Source organism: Liolophura sinensis, chromosome 5 (assembly GCF_032854445.1).
Source record: "Liolophura sinensis isolate JHLJ2023 chromosome 5, CUHK_Ljap_v2, whole genome shotgun sequence".
Taxonomy (NCBI): domain Eukaryota; kingdom Metazoa; phylum Mollusca; class Polyplacophora; order Chitonida; family Chitonidae; genus Liolophura; species Liolophura sinensis.
Window position 1 is genome coordinate 11194536 of NC_088299.1, and position 23403 is coordinate 11217938.

Consider the following 23403-nt stretch of genomic DNA (forward strand, 5'->3'; position numbering starts at 1 on the left):
ACTTTGGACGTATATTTCCAAATATCCCCGGGATATCAGATTGCCTGAGAGAGAATGTAAGTGATCTCGAAGTGTTTCGAATGCAGATTTGGCCAATATGTACACATTCATTTTCACCCACACCTACATGTAGGCTATAACAATGCCCACGTAGGTCTACATGCGTGTTGGCCTGCTATATATGCATCTTATGCTACTGATACACATAAAAATATTGTCTTACTAAGAACAAATCATCAGTTAAATGTACAACATGTAGCATATAGGCTACATACATATTAAAAAACAAGCGCTGTGATAGGCTATATATATTTATATATGATTTATTTATTTATTTATTTATTTGATTAATGTTTTACGCCGTACTCAAGAATATTTCACTTATACGACGGCGGTCAGCATTATGGTGGGTGGAAACAGGGCAGAGCCCGGGGGAAACCCACGACCATCCGCAGGTTGCTGACAGACCTTCCCACGTACGGCCGGAGAGGAAGCCAGCATGAGCTGGACTTGAACTCACAGCGACCGCATTGGTGAGAGACTCCTGGCTCATTACGCTGCGCTAGCGCGCTAACCAAATGAGCCACTATTTATATATGAAAGAAGTAAATCTAAACGCCATACACCACTCGCAAATGTGTGTAGGCCTAGCTTCTAAAAAAAATAAATAAAAATAAAAAGAGAGAGAGAGAGAGAAATAAGCTCTGACTTAATGTAGTTAAGTTCTAAATGTATGTGTGTATATGCGGTAAAGGGGTTTTAGTGTTTTGATTTCAAACACAAAAAAGGAGCACGATTTACACCTATATCATCGATAAGCTTAGCCTATAATATTAGGCCTATTGGGGCCTATCCTACAACAAGAGCCTAAATATAGCCATTGTGGTGTCTAAATCTAAACTCAAACTTTGAGCCCAGATATGTTTTATAATCTTTTGTCTGCGATTCATCAGGACTTTCGAGCAGCAAACGGTTTTGTTTGACTATGACAAAGACACGACTCGGCATGAATACAAAACACGCTCATTTCAATGGCGCTTTGATATCCCACGTGCTTTTTCGCGCCAACAGGGCATTGTTTACGTTATTGAGTTTGTAAGTTTGCACTTCATTGGTCAAATGTTGTGTGGTTTAGGTCGAGCATTTGCCACGCGTTGCCTTATACAAGCGGTTTCTACCGGACTCGCTGTTTAAACACAGTGACACTTGTCGTACACAGCGTGCTAGTTCACATCTTTCTTCTCAGTGTTGAGGGCAAATCTAATCGATAAACTTATTCATATCAATTTTAGACATGTTGGCCTTGACCAATCAGCGTGCTTGTTACAACAGTGTGTAATTGCTGCGGAGCTGCTATCGAAAATAAATTTGAGGCGAGAGAAGACAGAAAATCGTCTGTTAATTTAGTGGAAGAGAAAGCAATTTGACCGGGAAAAGTAAAATTCAACCATGCCTCCGAAAAAGAGAAACCCTGACAGTGATAATGATGCACAGAAAAAGAAAAGACGAAAGAGAAAGAACGGTGGAGACGACGGCTTTGAAGACTCGTCGAAAATCCCCGGCTTTTTGCAAGCGGACAATGAAGATGACGATCATTCAGTTGATATTGTGAGTTTTTTGCACACAACAAACTGCAGGCTGATGTTAATTCGCATAATATTTCAGATTATTTTGTTAAGAATATGTCAGATTTGTTGTGCAAGAAGCAGTTAGGTAATACCATGGCTTGGAATGTTGTCACTTCGCACCCTTTTTTTTTCTCACCTACACGGCATGTTCGGATTGTCAGGCTATTTATAGCTCACGTGTACAACGACAACGGGAACGTAACACCTGGGGATGAATGATGTACTTCAAGTAGTCTGTGAAAAAAAGGAGGGAAGGGGTGAAAGTGGTCAGTGTAATAAAGGAGACCTTTCATCGCTGTTCAGTTGTTTCTTACAGAGACATGAAAACATACGTTTACGATACATGATGCAACGTTTTTATTTCTCATGTCAAAACCTAGAATTGTTCATAACTGTTGACTAATGCTATTAGTGTATACCCACATCCCCAACCATCAGACTTAACCATTATTTCACTTTGTCTCAGAAATTCTCACAAGACAAATGATAAAATCTATCTAAAATAATCATAATGAAAATAAGTAATTGTCATACCTCGTGCACCAATTTTCCAAATTATTGTGATGAAATAAGGAATTCTCATTGGCCTCATGCTGAAACACGTATCATTCAAACAAATTCACTTTGTTAAAAACTGCTTTATGTACATCTATAGGTATCTTTTCCAAGCCCACATATAGTAATTCCTCAACTTCTTCACCTGTGAAAGAGCAGTTTTCAGTGCAGTTTTAGCTTTTTTTTCTAAATCTGATTTTGAAGACAAAGCATCATTGGCTGGGTCAATTCACCGATTCACAAGAAGTATAATTTTATCAGTCCACAAAGAATGATACTCACAATATGCTTGAAAAAACATCCTGCAAACATTTGAAAAGGTTGAAGAATTACATTGTATGTACATTTTTGCTCAGTTCTGAACATTACGGGTTTACAGAGGTTTTACATTTTATCAACTGAAGACTTTTTTTCTCCAGTTTCATTTTATACAAGTAACCTTTTTAAAATAAATTGGCCAGAAACATTGTTATGTTCAATTTATAAATACAAAGAAAAAAGTGTGCACTTGATCTTGGTATTACTGACTGTAAGAATGAATAAACGATGAGTTTTCAAATTTCTTTAGTCTTCGTAACTACCGGGAAATGCAAGATTTCACATTTTAAATACACTGCATACATTAAAGTTCATTGATGATGGTTTCTTTTTTTCAAACAGTTGAACTACTAATATTGTGTAATAATTCATAAATGTGTTACTGATACTTTGTTTCAAATAGCATTTCTAATTCCATTCTACAGACTTTGGAAGGCCCACTCTCCTATGGTGAATTGTTGATTTGTGGAGGAACAAACTGGGATTTAATTGGAAGAAGTCAAGTCCCCAAAGGAAGTAAGTATATGAATACATTAGTCTCGTTTTTTATGGCATCGGGCCTTGGTGACAAAAGCGATTGGCAGATCTAGTGGGGTCATTTGATCTCACAATTGTACGGTCTCGCGGTTGTTAATGACAGGTGGTCTTCCCCCAGTATGACAGTCTAGTCTGTGTGTTACACGTACTAAAGTTCACCTGTAACTTTCTGGTTGGAGGGCTACATGTAGCAGTACAGTTACATATGCTCTGCCCATTAAAACTGACTGTCATTGTATAAGTGAAAAATTCAAAAAGCTCTGGCATCACTTTCGTGAATCAGTTTTTCGTAACTTTTCTGGTAAGTGAAGTGGCTTTACAGCACAATAACCTGGACATTGTCTTTCATGATTACGAAGAATTTGACTAATGAAGTTTTGTGAAAGTACTCCAGACTTGTCTGTCCTCAACATGCCAGTACTGTATGTCACAAAAAAAGGCTATTAATTAATAATATAGTAATGAACACATAGTAAACATTAACAACTATAATTATGGAAGAAAAAAATTTCTTTACTTTTGGTAAGAGCAGAAGAGTTCAGACCACATGTAGCAACCAAGTTATATTGTTGGAAATGGCAGTTGAAGAAGTTACCTTGGTGTTCATTGTGATGCACCTGCTAATTGTTGCCCCATGCTTTTCATTATTTACTGTGGTACGAAGTCAGAATGACTTCCTTCAATTGTTAAGTTTCAAGTTAGTGAAAGTAACGTTTCAAAGTGGATAATGTGGCAACGAAGACCGGAAAATGACCAACACATCTCAGACCTACATGTATAATGAAACTTTTCACAGTGGCCAGCTCTTTACGCTAGTAAAGATATTAGTTTCTATGTTTTGTTTAAGACATTAGCTCATTCCTTTAAATGTTTTACTCTGTTACTTTGAATGTAACATGGGCCTCTGTGACGTGGTGGTTAGCGAGCTAACATGGCACAATGACCCAGGAACCTCTCACCAATGCTCGTGCTGTGAGTTCAAGCACAGATCAGACTGGCTTCCTCTTCAGTCGTACGTGGGATAGTCTGCCAGCAGCCTACATTGGTTTTCCTTTGGGCAGAGCTTTCCTCCCACCACAATGCTGGCTGCAGTCGTATAAGCAAAATATTTTTGAGTATGTAAGCACCAATCGAATAAAAATCAAAATACATTGTATATAACATGAGCATGTGTTTTTCTGGTTTCAGCAAAAAATGCTGGGGGTCCAAACCTTTGGGGACCAAACCGTGTGGCCAGTATGAAGGGTGTGAAGGTCAGGACAGTGGCCTCTGGCTGTACAGCGTGTCACAGTGCACTTATCACCACAGAGGGAAAGGCCTACACTTGGGGTGAGTCAGATTAGAGATGAAGGGTGTAAAGGTTACAACAGTGGTGTCTGGCTGTACAGTGTGCCACAGTGTACTTATCACCACAGAGGGAAAGGCCTACACTTGGGGTGAGTCAGATTAGAGATGAAGGGTGTAAAGGTTAGAAGAGTGGTGTCTGGCTGTGCAGTGTGTCACAGTGTACTTATCACCACCGAGGGAAAGGCCTACACTTGGGGTGAGTCAGATTAGAGATGAAGGGTGTAAAGGTTACAACAGTGGTGTCTGGCTGTACAGTGTGCCACAGTGTACTTATCACCACAGAGGGAAAGGCCTACACTTGGGGTGAGTCAGATTAGAGCTGAAGGGTGTAAAGGTTAGAAGAGTGGTGTCTGGCTGTGCAGTGTGTCACAGTGTACTTATCACCACCGAGGGAAAGGCCTACACTTGGGGTGAGTCAGATTAGAGATGAAGGGTGTAAAGGTTAGAAGAGTGGTGTCTGGCTGTGCAGTGTCACAGTGTACTTATCACCACAGAGGGAAAGGCCTACACTTGGGGTGAGTCAGATTAGAGATGAAGGGTGTAAAGGTTAGAAGAGTGGTGTCTGGCTGTGCAGTGTCAAAGTGTACTTATCACCACAGAGGGAAAGGCCTACACTTGGGGTGAGTCAGATTAGAGATGAAGGGTGTAAAGGTTAGAAGAGTGGTGTCTGGCTGTGCAGTGTCACAGTGTACTTATCACCACCGAGGGAAAGACCTACCTTTGGGGTGAGTCAGATTAGAGCTGAAGGGTGTAAAGGTTAGAAGAGTGGTGTCTGGCTGTGCAGTGTGTCACAGTGTACTTATCACCACAGAGGGAAAGACCTACCCTTGGGGTGAGTCAGATTAGAGCTGAAGGGTGTAAAGGTTAGAAGAGTGGTGTCTGGCTGTGCAGTGTCACAGTGTACTTATCACCACCGAGGTAAAGGCCTACACTTGGGGTGAGTCAGATTAGAGATGAAGGGTGTAAAGGTTAGAAGAGTGGTGTCTGGCTGTACGCAGTGTCACAGTGCACTTAACAACAAAGAGGCCAAAGCCTGCACTTGGGGTGCCGTACGTGGGAAGGTCTGCCAGCAACCTATGGATGGTCGTGGGTTTCCCCAGGGCCCTGCCCGGTCTCCTCCCACCATAATGCTGGCCGCTGTCATATAATTGAAATATTCTTGAGTTCGGCGTAAAACACCAGTCAAATAAATAAATAAATACCCTTGGGGTGAGTCAGATTAGAGCTTACACAGGAGCGCTTCCTGGTCATGTTATGTGATGATATACTTCTACTCCTAGCAAAGAAACATGGGAATGTTTTTATTGGTTTCCCATGGGCTCTGTGCAGTTACCATAATGCCATCGTATAAGTGAAATACATATATTCTTGAGTTCAGCGTAAACATCAATCAAAATTAAAACATAAATATTTGCAAAGGAAGATGTGTATTGGTTACCTGCCTGAAATTTTTACCAGGGTTCTAATTTTTGTCTTGTATCACCTGCATGTGCATGAAGATTACCAGTATAAACAGACAACTTCGCTCTATAAAGAGTAGGGTGCATTTTATTTCTGTAACCTTTTCAAGTACTCTCAGCTCAAGAAAAACTTGAAGTTGAAATACTGAGAAAAAAATGTGCCTTGCAAAGTATCCACAATATACAGAGAATAAAGAGAGGCTTTTGTAAACTATCACGACAAAGGTGTCTAAAAAAATTTTACTGTAGTAGTTAGATTTATGTATCTTGTATAATCTTGCATTAGCAACTACAGTGAAATAACGATTTCTTTTTAGGCATTGTAACCAGTATACCCCACGCCTAAAACAGGGTACACACAGTCCTTGAAACTCTGTGAAAGTGCTTGGAAAATACAATTTCATTTTAAAGTACTTGAAAGTCCTTAAAAAAGGAAAAATGCTTCTGGAAACTCCTTGAAAATCGGTGTTTGTCCTGAACTTAAATATTGCCTGCTGACCGCCGAGTCTGTATATCGGGAGCTCGCTGATAATTCCCCCATAATCAGGGCTTCCAATGGCACTCATCACTGTGGCAAATTTAGAACAATTTTTTGAATGGCGATTAAAATTGAAAAAATGCAAATGTTTTGGCGACAGATTTATTTACTTAAGAAAACATACACATACAAAATCTACCATGAGAGTTTTCTGGGGATTTTAGCAGATTTTCGCAACTTTTATTATGAAAATAATTCACTTACTTTCATTTCAAACAAAACAACAACAACACAGTTGTATGGCGATTACTTAACAGGGGATTCAGCATTGTTGCAAGTTGACTTACATTAAATAATGCTTGAAATCATTTTTGTTAAATAACGAATGAGAATCATGGCATTTTGGGGGATGCCTTTCATCACCAATTATAGAAAAAAAAAACAATTATCAAGGGAAATAGTAGAAGGTAGAGTTACACCTCTAAATGAAGTTACCGCCCATGAAAAATTTAAACTTTTCCACTTAATAAACTATTTTTTTGGATCCCAAATAAATTAAATGTTTCCGAATATGTGCCGTTACATAAATGTGTATGCCCTCTGGTTTTCTCCTGTCAGACTGTTACTCCAATGTACTGATCATAATGTTGCATTTAAATAAACTGAATTTACAAATTAATTTCGTAACAAATTTTTCTGATAGAGGAAATTACATTTTACTAGGATCCTACAGGTAGGTTGAAAAAAGGATTGATTTTTTTTTTCAAGAAAGAAAAACATGCTGCCAAGCATTGACCCATTATTTTGAGGGCAATTGTTCTAAATGTAATGTTTGATAAACTCCAGATATAGCTGGAAGAGACTGATTCTAGCAGCTAGACCAAGGCAGATGAAAAACGAATTACAGAAGGAGACCTACAAGAGTCATGGCCACTAAGGAAGTATGGCTGAAGAAAAATAGTATTTATTTCAGAATCTGATGAGTGGCTAAAGTTACTGGCTAAAAACATACTTACCCAGAGGAAGCCCTGCATAATGATATATAGCATTCATTTTTTTTTTCTGAGTCAAGGCCAGGTCAAAGAATGTGTCGCATTAAAGAGGTGAAGGGCAGATATTTCTTGCAAAGGCAAGCGTGCTATTCAATACACATGCATGGTCATGAAAGCATCTATAATTCAGACTTAAAACATAGTCTATAATTTGCACCATGGTATGTTTACACTGAAAACTCCTGGAAAACTCCTTGAATTTCATTTTCATACACCTGTACGAACCCTGTAATAACCTAGTTTTGGCTAAAGCTACAGAGAATATGAACTTGCAAGGCACCTAAAAGGCTGATTCCTTGTTTAACGTTCAGCACCGAAAGGTTAGAACAAGGAAACAGAACTGACCCATTGCCAGGATGTCATGCCTGGTGTCTTCGTCATGATAATTCAGTGGTGACAGCACTTGTGCGGCATGGAGTCGCCATTCCACAAAACATACATAGATTATTCTGAACCTTTGCAATGATTGAGAAATAAAAATTGAAATATAATCGATATAAGGTGACAGTAGTTTTATTTGCGCGTTAAAAGTAAAAAAGTCAAAGTTGGAAGTCGAAATTCACTTTTTTATTTTGTCTGACTTTTTAAAATATTTTTATGATTTTTCTATTTATCAAGGCTTTCAAACCATATGATAGATTCGTCTTTAAAATAAACAGTTTCCACATTCCACATTTCTCACGAATTACATGAGGTTCACAATGCCTGTAAAACAAAAATTACTTTTACGACCTAGACTGAATTTAAATCCCCACCGTCAAGTTAGATGTGGTCTGTGTGCTATCATTAGATATGGCACACACATTGTACATAGAGGTTGTAAAGATGTAAGGTTTGAATGGTTGTCAACACTATACACAGTTCATGCCTTGAGGCTGAAAGGCAGTAGACAGTAACCTGTAAAAACAGTTGCCATGGAATATTAATGTACAGACAACATGACGAATGGATAAAGAGATGGACCAGCTTGTGCACTGACTAGGTGTCCAGAAGACTCTGCACTTGTATGCACCCCAGCTGGCTGTACTGGCTGATGAAAAAAGGGAAGGCCTCAGACTGGCTGTGAATTACCAGCTACAGGATACCCCGAGAATTCTTTTGAGAATGAGATGAGAGAAAGAAAAAAAACAAAAACACAATTTGTATTCAGGGAGAGACATTGATCAGTGACGTGTGCAAGGAATAAAAGAGCGATCAGGGTGATGGAGTACAGCCCATGCCCCAGTGACTGTGCACACCAATCCCTAGTGACGGCTGAAATCGCCTTTGATGTGGCCTGCATATTATCACTGGATATGGCGTGGTGTTCAAGCTCTGCGCATGACAGGCCTGGTATTGTCATTGTAGCTGAGATAGAGGAGGGCAAACTGTTTTTACTTTAGCCCTGGCTGATTATAAATATTGATGTGTGAAGATGAGCATGGTTACATGGGATTTATACTTATAGGAGACCAGATCATCAGATGTTATGATTGGGTAATTTACGCATGTACAAATAATTTGTGACTGTCCTGAACTATGATGTACATGTACAGGGTTGAATGCAGCTCTTATTTTGGGTTTCCTTTTGAGAATCTATAATTTGATCTAAAGTCAAGAAAGTGGTGCAATATATTGAATATTATGCTAAATATCAGACTTAGTAAAAAGAGTATTAATTGACAAATAGGCTGTATTAAATCACTCATTTTCAACATAAAAGTAAACAAAATAAAAAAAAAAAAGTAAATTCATGTAAAACTTATTACCTATATATATATAAATATATGTATATACATATATATATATATATACAAATTCAATATTGACAATGTACAGTTCACCTCCAGAACTGTGGGGGCACAAACCATCTTTAAAATTTACATTATTCTATGCCCAGTATCCAGTTTTACATTTTGACACTTTGGACAGGGCATATGCAGATATTGGAGGGAGGGTTTCAGGGAATGGTAATGTAAGCACACTGTCCATGTATATTTCTGGTTTATAATATGGGCATATTCAACATGCCTAACCAGCTGTTTTATTATGCATACATGATCAAAAGTACAGAATACACATGATAATATTTTTTAAAAAATTCGATGGTGGTTTTGTAAGTTTTTCAAAAATTTAGAGAAATTAGCTGATGATTTTAGATGATTAATTTGAGCATAACCAATAGCATAGATATTATTAAAACATGTTCTTAATAATTTTTACTCACTTAGGGCCCTCACAGTTTATCTTACATGGGTTTATGGTGATAAATTCAAATACATGTATTTTGATGTTAAAGTGAAAGACAGCACCTGGTTAAAACATATTTCAGTTGAAAGCAGGATACTCAAGCTTTCTAAAAAGTAACATATCTTATTATTTAAATGATTCACCGAGTAACAAAATGACAGTACTGCACAAATGGCTGGTGTGAGTCGAGGCAGCCATCTGGAGAATTTTATCCAATCAAACACGTTGCGCTCCCTAAGCTGTAGCATAGCCTTTGCCCGTTCAGCGCTAGATGAAGTGGCATATCATACCATAGAACAGCTGTATAAGACATCATTTTGAGATCATTAAGGCCTACAACGATGTAGTTATGTGTAGCCGAAGAGCCATTTCACAAAATGTTATGGGGCAGGTCTGTATCATTTACGGAAGACGGCAAACGTAAAATCAGTTAATTTACAGGCCGTGTAATATTCAACAATGGTATCACGAATTTTGTGTCAGGCAGTAGCATACCGTCTTGGCCCAACCTGAGATTTCCCCAAATACATCTTTCATCCCTTTAAATACCTTTTTTGTCATTCACTTTGGCATTAAGTCAGCAGTTTGTAAGTAACAAATATCAGTGAGTACAAAATTCACTAGGGATGCTGACGGTTTATGGGAATGAGAAGACCTCATCTCACCCGACAAGGCTTAAAATTAATAAGCCTATTTCTTTCTCTGAATTATTACAAGTGAAGAATGCTTCTTAGTCTTTCTTGCATACAGGGGATGTTTCTTTTGTGTCTTATCTTTTTCAAGATACCGTAAAATTACTGATTTCAGTGATAACCAGGTCAGCACTGCTTTCATCTCAGAAGCTACCTCTACAATATTGAAACATAAAATTCAGGGACAATTAACTGCCTAGCTCAGCCTCAATGGGCTTAGATTTAGTTATACTATGATACAGAAAATACTTTTGACGTTAAAGAGCAAAAGTAAACGTGACGTCACCTTGCTCTTGATAATGGAGACGCGTTGAAGCTGCGTCAAGACGAAGTTTCACTAAACTTTTACTGGGTTGAAAAAAATATTAAAAAAAAAAAAAAATTTTAATGCCAGTTTAAGATACTTTGAATGGTAGTCTTTCAGTGGACATAAACATTAGTCAGGTGCTGTCTTTCACTTTAAATTGAGAATGTGTTCCAAGAAATGTCTTGACAACATTTTGAAAGATGACTACTACATGTAGCTATTAGGAGAGATATGAACGCGTTTGAGCTTTGGGAACGTGAATCTCTTTCAGGCCATATAAATGAGACGGATCAACTGGGTCACAGTGATACACTACGTTGCAACAACCCTACCTTGATACTTTAGTGTCTTCAGGACTATATCTTAATAGATGTGGTGTGTTGTTGATTTCAGGTCGTAATGAGAAGGGTCAGCTGGGTCATGGCGATACACTACGCCGGGACGTCCCCACCCTGGTAGAGTGTTTGCAGGACTATAACATAATAGATGTGGCTTGTGGCAAAAACCATACTCTCTTCCTAACAGGTAGGATTGGTGGGGTGTGTTTTTTTCACTATAAAGCTTATAATATAACTTGTCTGGATTTTGCCCAGAATTTGAAATGAATTTCAAGTTATTGCCCCATGTTAAAACACACATATTTTTCAGTAAGATTTTTTGCAAGAATGTTGATAATCAATTCAGCTTTTCTAGCTGACTTCAGTTTATACATCACGACATCTTTCATTATGTTTTCAGTAAAAGGCTACTACTGCCTGGGAGTAAATTAAAAGAAGTAAAATAGGAGGAATGGTCAGAGTACATGTAAACTTATACCTGCTCAAAATTTCACTTTTAATACTTGTATCATTTGGCTCATAATTCCCTTCTAATAAACCCCCTGTGATTGCCATGTTTTTCGGATTATAGTGTATGTACAACTGACCAGAAATTTCATTACGATTATAAACCAAACATTTGAAGGTGTTGTGAGTTCAGCATGACTTAGAGACAGAAGGCAATGTTTCTTTATACATATATGTATTCAAAAAAAGCCAACAAGCCTGTGTGTAGTACATTTACAAATTTTCCCACTGTTTTTGTCTTCCAGACAAGGGTCGAGTGTTAGCATGTGGAGACAACAAGATGGGTCAGTTGGGCTTAGGCTTACAGAGTCCGTTTGTACCTAGTCCAACCAGAGTAAGTCGACAGGGTGTCATAGTCCTGAAATGCAAGAATTTCAATTAATAATAAAAACCCCAACAAACTTGCAGTTAGCTTTAAAGGAGGGCAATATGCAATGATAGTTAATCCATTAATGTCTACGTACAAATGTACATGTATTATTGGTTTGGGCTTGCACTGGCAAAGTCATAAAAGGTGTTACTCTTGTTATTAATCTGTGATATCAGGTGGCTATACCCTGTTTAGTGCACAGACAGCTACATGTGAGCATCAGGCCTTCGAATTTGAGGCGAGCTATCAGACCCCCACACTTAATGCACTCCCCTGGATAGATTTTAAGTTTAGTTACTCAACTGATAAAATCAAAAGTGAGGAGAATGAATATATGTGTGCAAATCAGACTCCCTAATCTTTTGCAATGGGTGTGATGATAACACACCTGCTCGCAAAGAAAGGCTTGTTGTACCATACTTTAGTGTAGCAAGAAACTGTTCATAAATAAACAAACAAAAGGTGTTCAGTAGCCTCCCTCATTTTGTTAACCTGTGTATATTTAGATCCATTACAAGGGTCCTCCCATTCGCAAGGTGGCCTGTGGAGGGGAGTTCTGTATGGTGGCTGACATTCGAGGAAACCTCTACTCATTTGGGTGTCCAGAATACGGACAGCTTGGTGAGTTTGTGAAAAACTTTATAGAATCATTACATGGAAAAAAATTTTCAATTCATACATGTAACTTTCACGCCCTGTTAAGTTCAAGTGGACAATTTCGTTTTGGGTTTTTTTTTGTGCCCTCTCATCCTTGTGAGATCAAGCACGGCTGGGGCTGTCTTCCTTTTCAGTCGAAGTTGGGAAGGTCTGTCTGCTGATGGTCGTGGGTTCCATGAGCCTGGTTTTCTAGGGGTCAGTTAAATGAAACATTCTTGAGTAGGATTTAAAACTGCAAACTAATATCAGATTAAATATTTTTTTTCTTGAACCCACAAGTATTAACATAAAACTGTGAAACAAAGTTAAATGGAAGGAAGATGCTAAATGAAGTATATATCAACTGAAAGATCATTAAACAGTGAAAATAGTCCCTTTTGTTTTTTTCAAGGCGTCAAATGGTTTTAGAACATATTTTACGGTGGTCTGTTGTGACCCAGAGGGTATCAGTGATGTCACACCGTGACCTATGTTTTTTTTCTCTTGAAATAGATCATTTCCAGGTTGATTCCTCGAATGCAATCGGAGATCTGCATATATATCAGGGTGCGCACAGTCCTTGAAACACCTTGAAAGTGCTTGAAAAATACAATTTAATTTTCAAGTACTTGAAAGTCCTTAAAAAAGACAAATACCCCTGGAAACTAGAAAATCTGTTTGTCCCGAACTTAAATATTGTCTGCTGATTGCTGAGTCTGTATACCAGGAGCTTGCTGATAATTCTCCCGCAATCGGGGCTTCTGCTGGCACTCGCCATTGTCTCAAATTTAGAACAATTTTTTGAAATGGCGATAAAATTTGAAAAAATGTGAATGTTTTTGGCGACAAATTTATTTACTGAAGAAAAAATACAAAGGTTATACAAAATCTATCATGAGGGTTTTCTGGGGGTTTAGCAGATTTTTCTTATGAAAATAATCCTCTTACTTTCATTTCAAACGGCCTCATATCAGCATAATAACAACAACACAGTTGTATGGTGATTACTTGACAGCAATTACTTGACTTGAAAGAAACTCTACAAAGGGGGTTCAGCAGTCAGCCTTTCATTGCCAATTGTAGAAAAAAAAAACAAAATTACCGGTACAAAGGCAAATAAATCAAGGCAGAGTTACACCTGTAAATGAAGTTACTTTCCATGAAAAATTTGAACTTTTCCATTTAATAAACTATTTTTTTTTGGATCCGAAGTAAATGTTTCAGAATGTGTGCTGTTTCATAAATGTGTACGCCCACTGGTTTTCTCCTGTCAGACTTTGTAACTCCAATGGACTGATCATAATGTTGCATTTAAATAAAATGAATTTACAAATTATTTTCGTAACAAATTTTTCTGATAGATGAAATTACATTTTATAAGGATCCTACAGATAGGTTGAAAAAAGGATTGATTTTTAAAAAAAAAAAAGAAAAATCATGCTGCCAAGCATTGGTCCATTATTTTGAGGGCAGTTGTTCTAAATGTAACATTTGATAAACTCCAGATATAGCTGAAAGAGATCAAACTGATTGTAATAGCTACAACAAGGCAGATAAAAACGAATTACAGAAGGAGACCTACAAGAGTCATGGCCACTAAGGAAGTATGGCTAAAGAAAAATAGTATTTACTACGAAATCTGATGAATGGCTAAAAACATACTGACCCAGAGGAAGCCCTGCATAATGATATATGGCATTCATTTTTTTTTTACTGAGTCAAGGCCAGGTCAAAGAATGTGTCGCATTACAGAGGTGAAGGGCAGAAATTTCTTGCAAAATCAAGTGTACCATTCAATATACATACATGCAAATTAAAGCATCTATAATTCAGACTTAAAATATAGTCTATAATTTGCATCATGGTATTTTTAAACTAGCCTTGAGAATGACAAAAAACTCCTTGAATTTCATTTTCTTACACCTGTAAGAACCCTGTATATTCATCAAGAACGATAAAATAGAGCAGTCTGTAGGTGTGAAGTGGCAAAATCATGACCTCGCTGGTCCCAATATGGTCAGAAAAGTCACCGTTGAGTCCAAAATTCCAAATGCATTTCCCTGGGTTGAAAAAATTCTGTATTTTATAATATAATTTATTTTCTATATAATCCTTAAAGGTAACTATTTTTGTGGACAGTCTTTAATGGGCTTTCATTCGACGCTCGCTCCACGTCAGAGTTTTCGTTGCCTTTCAAAAACCAGCCAACATGGTTAATGATATTACATTTAGTTGATGGTGTATATTCAAACAATTCTAATACGCTGGTGAAATGTACAAAAAACATTTATTATTTGTGCAGTACAGTAAATTCTTACTTTATGTATAGGTCACAACACAGATGGAAAATTTTTCGTCACCAGCAACAAAATGTCTTTCAAGTGTGAGACCTCCCCCAGAAAAGTGAATGTATTCATAGAGAAGGCCAAGGAAGGCTATGTGGTTCCAATACCAGATGTGGAAGTCCGAGACGTGGCTTGTGGAGTTAACCATACTGTAAGTTACTCAGCTATAGACTGCTGTATATGTTGTGTAGATCCACCAGTAAGCCTGTCATAAAGGTAAAGCATAGACATTCCAAACAATCTGAAATGTCCTATAGTTGATGGTTCAGTATTTAGGCTTTTTGTCGTTTTCAGATGTTGTTATTTGATCAGACGTAGTGAGTGAAGGTACGAAATTCTGGTAATTAAACTATAAAGGTCTTCGATTTTAATATTCAAACTAGGGGGTTATTGGTTATAGCCAATAAAAATAACTAAAAGTTGTCCAAATTAAAGCGGGACTGGTTAGTATGATCGGGAGCCTCTGACAAATGGAGTTGCTGGGAGTTCAAGTCCAGCTCATGCTGGTTTTCCTCTCCATTTGTACGTGGGAAGGTCTGCCAGCAACCTGTGGATGATGTGGATGATCTTGAGTTTTGCCTTTTCTTTGCTCAGTACCCTCCCACTGTAATGCTGGCCGCTGTCACTTAAGTGAAAAATTCTACAGTGCAGCTTAAAAAAAAAATAGTGAAATAATAAATAAATCAAAACTAGAGCAGAAATGTTCCAGTTAATGTTTATTGTAATTTTTTTTCTGTGCAAAAAGAAACAGTAAGTGCTTTTTGTTAACACAAAAGCGTCTTATTTGATCACTTTCTTTTGGGTCAGTGTTCTTGAGCATGACAGAAAACACCAATTAAATAAAGAAATTCTTTTGGGTATGTTTTTTTTTTGGTGCAGATCATTGTTGATGCCAATAAGCGAGTGTTCACCTGGGGATTTGGAGGCTATGGCAGATTGGGTCATTCTGAACAGAAGGATGAGATGGTCCCTAGGCACCTCAAATATTTTGATGGACCGTCCAGAGGTGCTACACAGGTCTTTGCAGGCAGCACCTTTTCTATGGCCATCAGTGAACTAGGTCAGTCTTCTTTCCATTTGGAAACTTGCATTTTAAATTCACATTGTGCAAACATGAAAGTAAGCAACAGGGCAAGGATCTAAGCTGATAGTGTGGGAACTGTTTTGATCTTAATGCTTGTCGGTTTCACCGTTTTACATGCAAATACTACTAAAATAGGAAAATTTTTGTCATTTGGGGTCCCAAACTGTTTTCTTATTGCACAGCAATAATTTTCTTCAATTGTAATTTTCCCATGGTTATTTCCCAAGTGTTTGACTGTAGGTTTAGGGTATTGGCTTACTCCAGGCAACTCATTATCCAAATCACAAAACTGCTTGAGCCTTCGGTGGCCAAATGGTTAGAGTGTCTGTCTAGATGTCGATACTTTTTTTGGCAGCATTTTGGCGACATGGACTCGCCCTGCCACAAAGAGACGCATTGTAAATGTATGTACACGCACCTAATGACTCTTTGTCATCATATGACTGAAAAATTGTTAAGTGCGACGTACATGCAAAATCCAAAGCATTCAGTCAGTCATTCCAAAACCTGCCATTGTTTAAGTGAAAATCTCATGAGATAGCTTTTCACACCAATGAAATGGATGAATAAATGAAAAATTATAGATGCTGTAAGTTCAAGTTCATGCAGCAATCGAAAAAACAGATATTGTTTATGAGAGTTTGTGTCATCCATGTAACTGGCTGACTTGTGCTTGTGTTCAGGTGCCTTATTCTTGTGGGGACAGACCAAGTCCAGTGGGGAGGCAGCCATGTACCCGAAGCTGGTACAGGATCTGAGTGGCTGGAGAATTCGCAGCGTGGCTTGCTGGTGAGTTAACAGGAGTATGCACAGTCACAACTTCTGGGTACTGCAGGTGTAGAAAGGTGGGGAGGGTCATAGCAGTAATATGCCCTAGACTGGGGCAGGACCCAAGTGGCTGGAGAATCTGCAATGGGGCCTGGTAACGAGTTGGAGTACATGTAGCTGTGTGTTTGTAGAGTAGTATATTACCACATCCAGTAGCATTGGGGATCATCTTTGAGCTGATAAAATTTCAAATAAAATCTGACAAGTACGGGTACTGAACATTCAAGACAAAGACGCAGATAATTAGCTTTACACCAAATACCCTGCAATGTTATGATTGAAGCGTAGTATCTCAGGCTTTGATGCAAGAGACTTGGGGCTATCCAAGAATCGATTGGGCCAATTTTGATAAATTTAATGGGTGCTGCGTTTAATGGGCACACTGATCCAGGAGCCTCTCACTAAAGCGGTTGGTATGAGTTAAAGTCCAGCTTAAGCTGGCATCCTCACCAGCCTTACATGGGAAGGTCTGTCAGCAATCTGTGAATTGTTGTGGGTTTCCCAGGGCTTGGCCCAGTTTTTATGTGATGAAATTCCAATCAAATAAATAAATAAATAATACGTTCAACTTGTGAGGGCTGTTTCCAAAAGGAGTAATGTCTTTTCCTGGAAGTTTAACCGGTGTCAATGCAGATATAAATCCTCTTGCATGTTCTTGAGCGACAACTTTTTACCTGACAAGATGCAGTGTTTTACACCTGCATTATGCTGTGTTATTTCCACCCTGACATGCCTTAAGCCTGGCGGCCGACAATTCAGATTTATCCCTGAGTACCAGGATCAAATAAATAATGATATGAAGATTGGAATTTGTGAGAAATAATGTAACAGATAACACTTTGTACAGCATTATTCTATATTAGAACCTTTCGAAGAGTACTTTCCCCATCATCAGGTGAAGTGACAACTGCCCACTTTACCTACATGTACATCTGTATCAAACGAGTTGCATGGTTAAAGCTCTTCTCGTTCTGTTTATGTCAGCAACAAGAGCATCGTTGTGGCAGCAGATGAGAGCCTTATCAGCTGGGGCCCAAGTCCTACCTATGGAGAATTGGTAGGTACATGTAGTGTATGGTACAAAGGCAGTGCGTTTTGGTGCAATATCTTGTATCAAGAGGGTGATTGATTGTCTTCTAACTTTCACAGTACAGTAAAAATTTCAAAACTTTAATTGTAAATACGCAGCATAATGACCCAGGAGCCTTTCACGAGTGCAGACACTGAGTTCAAGTCCAGCTCATGCTGGTTTCTTCTCCCCAGCAGTACAGCGACCTGCAGATGGTCGTGAGTTTCCCTTAAACCCGGTTTCCTCCCACCATAATGCTGGTTGCTGTCGACAAGTGAAATATTGTTGAGTACGGCGTAAAACACCAATCAAATAAATAAATAAATGTAAGTAACAGTAGTTGGAGGTGCTTGACTTAAGCCTCATGGACATGTGAGGTGCAGGTTTCAACACAGCCTAGGAGAGGGAATTAGTATATTCCTTTACTTGCTGGTCATTGGGCCCTGGTGACAAGTGCTTGACGGATCAGTCCGTCTCAAAGGTCCTATTTTACAGTGACATTTTGTACTTAAAATTCCCGTTGCAAATATAATAGTATTGTCAGGATTGAAATTTTAAATGTGAATCGGTGTAGATGTATTTGTTCTTCTTTACTGTCAGATTTTTGTGACTTATATGTACCTGCCACCTACAGTGTACAAAGGGGCAGTGGCTGAATGTTAAATCAAATGGTAGAAGTTAAATCTTGGGCGCAAGGTTAAGGCTCTGTCTCGCTTTGACTGTCAGGCGCTTGACCAATGAGGTTGTGTGTTCGAACTGCGCTTCTGCTATTTTGGCCACAGTTTTAAGTCAGGCAAAAGATGGGGATTTACACTGACCACTATGCTTTCTTCCAGCTGAAAATATGACCATAAATGAAAATTTCTTGTGCACGGCATTTGACCTCAATCAGTTAATCAGTCCTACATTGTACATACCAGTTTTATGACAGATGGAATGTGAACCTGCTCTTACATATGCATGTTGTGTTGGTAGGGTTATGGGGACAGCAAGGCACGGTCATCCACTACCCCTCAGGAGGTGAAGATTCTAGACGGACTCTACGTCCACAGTGTGGGTTGTGGGTTTGGTCACACCCTACTGATAGTGCGAGCTGACACTGAGGCGGACCAACAGAAGCTAGACAAGCTACCAGTCTACTCTCCCTAAACAAACTAACCACTTACCCTATGCTTTACTGGGCAGGGTGTGAGCCATTTTTTTTAGTGGCAATAGCATTTTCAATACAAGGCCAGTTATGAGGGGACACATGTCCTAAAATGTTGGACCGGGGAGACGCTGCTGTGGCAATCAGCCCTGCAGAGGCTGCCACACAGAACATCAAGGCAGCCAAACTTCACCAGGTGGTGAATCTAGAATGCCAGTCCACAAATGGTTACCTCAGCCTTCTGAAGGCGTATCAACTGACTAGAGATGTGACATAGTTCACATGTGGAGCATGGATCTGGTAGGGCACAAAAAATGTACAGCTGTGGGTAGCTTTTAGATAAAGAACTATACATGTATGTAAATAAACATAATAACCAGATAGAATCATCACATTGCCACCGCTTTATTTATGTTCATTGCCTTGTCCAATTTCTTGACAACAACACAAGTGAATGTGCTGGTAACTGTGGACGGATGGTGGCCATGTGACTTTTGTACACAATTCCTAATACACCAAATCTCTGTATTTGAACGGTACATCGAAATGGGGCATGTACATGTGCAAATATAATGTAGATCTGTAAAATATCTTCACATATTTGTACTAAATCTCCAAGTACATCTGTTGGTTGAAATTAGTTTTCGCCGGTCATGTGAGTTTAAGAGTTTAAGGTAAATTGTTGATGTTGTCTGAGCTTCTTTGAAAAGCTAGCAAACCGTGTATGTGGGAAAGCTGTGTTTTGTTGATACACATGTATGGTGAACCAGATGGATCAAGCTGTGTATAGGTCTTGTCGTGATGCTCTTGTCCAGTCAGTCGTACCATTCTTCAAGTAAAACTTAGCATTATCATCTGTATTTAATTACATGTATACATTTCAGCTTTAACTTCTATATGTATTAAGATTATTTTTTTTTTTTTGTGTGTGCATCTATTTTCATGTAGGGTTATTTTCTGGTAGGGCAACATATATAATCAGAATTGAAAATTAATGATATGTATTTGAGGCTGCAGCCAATGATCTGTCAAGTTGTGTTTTGAAGCTGCCGTCGCATTTCGTGTCTTGACATTTGCAGGAGTAGACAGCCCAAGAACAAGTTACGATCTGTTTACTGTTTCCAATCTTATAGAGAGTGCAATAAAAGTTATTGTTTTTAAACATTGCTTTAATTTATTTTGCTAGATATAAACGTAAATTATGAACAGATCAAATTAATACCTGTTTACCAAGTGTTGTCACATCTTGTGGTTTCGCTTTCAGTGTTAGAGGTACAATGTACCGTTGCTGAGTACAGGCTGATGCAGTGCAAGTAACAACCATATACTGTAATTCTTTGTCCTTTTTGCATATTTGCCAAGGGGTTATTCCAGTATATTGTGAGGGAATAATTTTGTGTAGACTGATAATTTATACTTGTGTTATAAGTGTGAAGCCCTGGAATTTGTCCATCCTACCAGTATAGTTTTATCGCCAAATCAAATTTTAAAAATGCATAAATCATACTGAAAGTTGCTCTTTGATATGTGAAAAGGTTGAGAAATGGAGTGTATGCATGTAGTCGAGTCACCTGTAAATAATGGTTTCTCCTGTGTTTTCAGGAGTTCATAGAAGCTTTATCCTGAACTTGGATAAAGTTTTCCAGTTTTCGATAATCTCTCGAAGTTTTCTACCAAATGTTAGGATTGACATATAAACAAAAGTCTCTCTAATAACATGCAAATCTCTCTAAAACATGATTTTGCCTTTACGTGAACGTCACACCCTGATCTTCAACATTTCAAAACCTTTCGGATGTGTACCACATTTAGTTTTAGCGCAGGTTTATTTACCGTACCCAGAAAGTGCAAACATTTGTATTACCAAACTTCTGTCTTCTGTCTTCACCACACCAAATTCTGCCAAAGAGTCAGAAAAAAAAAAACAAACAAAAAAAACAATACAAACGGAAACTAAACACGTCATTAATTTGGAAGAAACCTGTGCACACATTTTACAAGTACCCTATTTGGTGCTGACTCATCGGGTAATGGTATACTTTGCATTTGTCATGGTTGTTTGGGCCAGTATTTTCCTGTGAGATACAAATCTGATTGATCAACTGATAGTTGTGCTCTCACAGTACATGTTCATACTGTAAGTATATGTACTTACGATTTCCCCTTTTTTAAAAATGTTAATGGACAACACAGATGTGGTTGGTCATCTGATAGTTCTGTTGTTACAGTACATGTGTAGCTATGTGCATGCAATTTGGATTTAATGCAGGGAATAGTAATAATTTAAAAAAAAAAAAAGAGGTATGAAAGAAGAGTGTAACTGTAGACATAATGCTGCAGTTGTGCTGATCTGACTCTCTCACAGTGCTACCCAGTGAGATCACTTACTAATTGGCCATTTTGAACGTGTTACTCCAGACCGATTTTTGGTTCCTTATAAAATAACCAAGATGTGTGGATTCAATAGTGCAGCTGGCAGTGTGCATATCATCTCGCCCTTCCTCACTAGAAGAGTATCGTAGTGCAACATTCAGTGGTATACTGGTGACTGCCATACTTGCACTTAATACACAACTAATGCTCATTTGGGCTCCATACCCAGCATTTCCATAAGAGAACTAGCATTTGTACATACACATGTATTTCGAAGTCAAAATTGAAAGCAGGAATGACTCCTAATAGAGGGTTATATCGTTGGACACCAGTATTGAGCCATAATATGTCAGTGTGATATGATAGCATAATGGATGTTTCTCAGACATTGAAAGGTCATGTTTGTTCGTAAAGAACATTGCCCCATATGTACATATAGTTTTTATATTTTTTGTCTTACTTATATGGAGTTAAAGTTGTCTTTATTTGTGGCTTATTGACCACTATTGTATAAGTAGGTAGAATTTGTCAGATGGATTATAAAGCTTTGTATCAATGCTGCAGCCAATCGGGTGCCAGCATTTCTAACTCATTTGCATACCGCAAGGTAAAGGTACATTTCATTTTGTAGACATGACAGTGAGCAATGTTATGAGCTAAAGTAGATATTGCAATACGAGGTGTGATTGTTTAGTGTGTACATGCCTATGGTTTGCATCGAATTCTGATATGGAAGCGCTCTACTATAGAGTTATCTCCCTTAGACCATGCCATACTTAGGTGATTGTCAGGTTTACTTCTGTCACTATGGAAATGTTTCTGTTCGCTGTAGTATTGATATTTTGCCACTGGCGCACTATACATGTGTAATTTGTAATATTCATGCAACTTTTTTGTAAGAACTTATACAGGTATTATTGGATGAATTGTTTTTGAAATGTGTTTTCTGTACAGACTGTGAGGAAGTTAAATACAATAAGAGCATAAACAATCAATCATGTTGCGGTTCCAGTTATAATTTGACTGCAGGCACCTTGAATCAAAATGGTATAAGGACTTTGAAATTAGACGCAAAGAGAAATCATTGGCAGTTTTTCAATTTTTCAGGGTCATTTCCTTCATACATTACAGGCCACAGTTCAGTTTTTGAAGGCCTGTTAATATAAATGTAATTGCAACTCACATTACACAAAGGAATATAATATAATGAAAACTTCCCTTATTTCTCTCCCGTTAATATAGTTAAATCGCGACTTAACATGAAGACTTGCAGCTGTGTTTTGTGTCAAAAACCGAAGTAAACGACATTTCATTGTGGACTAAACTGAACATCAAGCTGTCCCTACTATTACCAGTTGAAAAACTGGACCGTGCATGTGAAATGTTTTATTCACGTGGTATTAAACGTTCGGTCATCATGGATAGACACACAGGTGACCAGTACCTTGTGAACAGTCAACTTAATAATTAAGGCTAATGGTCACCCCCTTTTTCTTTTTTTTTTTTTTCTTTCTCCCATCAAGTTTGCTCATTGCAAGAAAACAGGGTATTAATTGTACTTACTAATAAAGATGGCGGTGTACCGGTATACTTAGAAGTTTGTCCTTCCTGTGCAATGGCACAATTCATTCTATGTTCATGGTGTTTTGAGACTGTGAGAAAGTTAGTCCTCCATTCCCTCCCCCCTCCCCCCCACCCCCAAGTCTTTATCAGACACGTAATGTTTAAGGATATATGTGAAACGCTAGTCATACATGCAACAGATTTGATGCGTTTGGTTTTAGAAAATGGTCTTATATGACACAAAGACCTCAATCTCACTAAAAAAGCTATGCTATTACCCGTTACTGGTGACCGAGTAACTTAAATACACAGTGTAAGTAAAACCTGCTTGCAGCCCTCACCTATGTGGAGGGATCCAACCTGGATATATAAACAAGTCGGAATTGTTTCAGTGCACTTGTTCCTGGTCAGCCGTTTTTATGTACAGTATAGTGTGCTGTATCCACTGTCCCTTGGCCACATCTTCTTCAACTCTTCCATCCAAAATGTTTAAATAAAATTAACATGTTCATGTAATCATGTCTCTCAATAAAAGAACTC

The 23403-nt window shown here is 38.3% G+C and overlaps 1 protein-coding gene across 1 annotated transcript; it reads left to right on the forward strand.

Annotated features, from left to right (window-relative positions):
* Positions 1-1369: 1369 nt before the first annotated feature.
* Positions 1370-23403, forward strand: LOC135465602 (protein RCC2-like). The gene is made up of 11 exons (XM_064742875.1): positions 1370-1608; positions 2927-3017; positions 4227-4367; positions 10997-11128; positions 11694-11782; positions 12325-12439; positions 14784-14950; positions 15679-15859; positions 16567-16672; positions 17696-17768; positions 18756-23403. The coding sequence occupies exons 1-11, from the start codon at positions 1450-1452 to the stop codon at positions 18927-18929; spliced, it is 1428 nt and encodes a 475-aa protein (XP_064598945.1). The 5' UTR covers positions 1370-1449; the 3' UTR covers positions 18930-23403.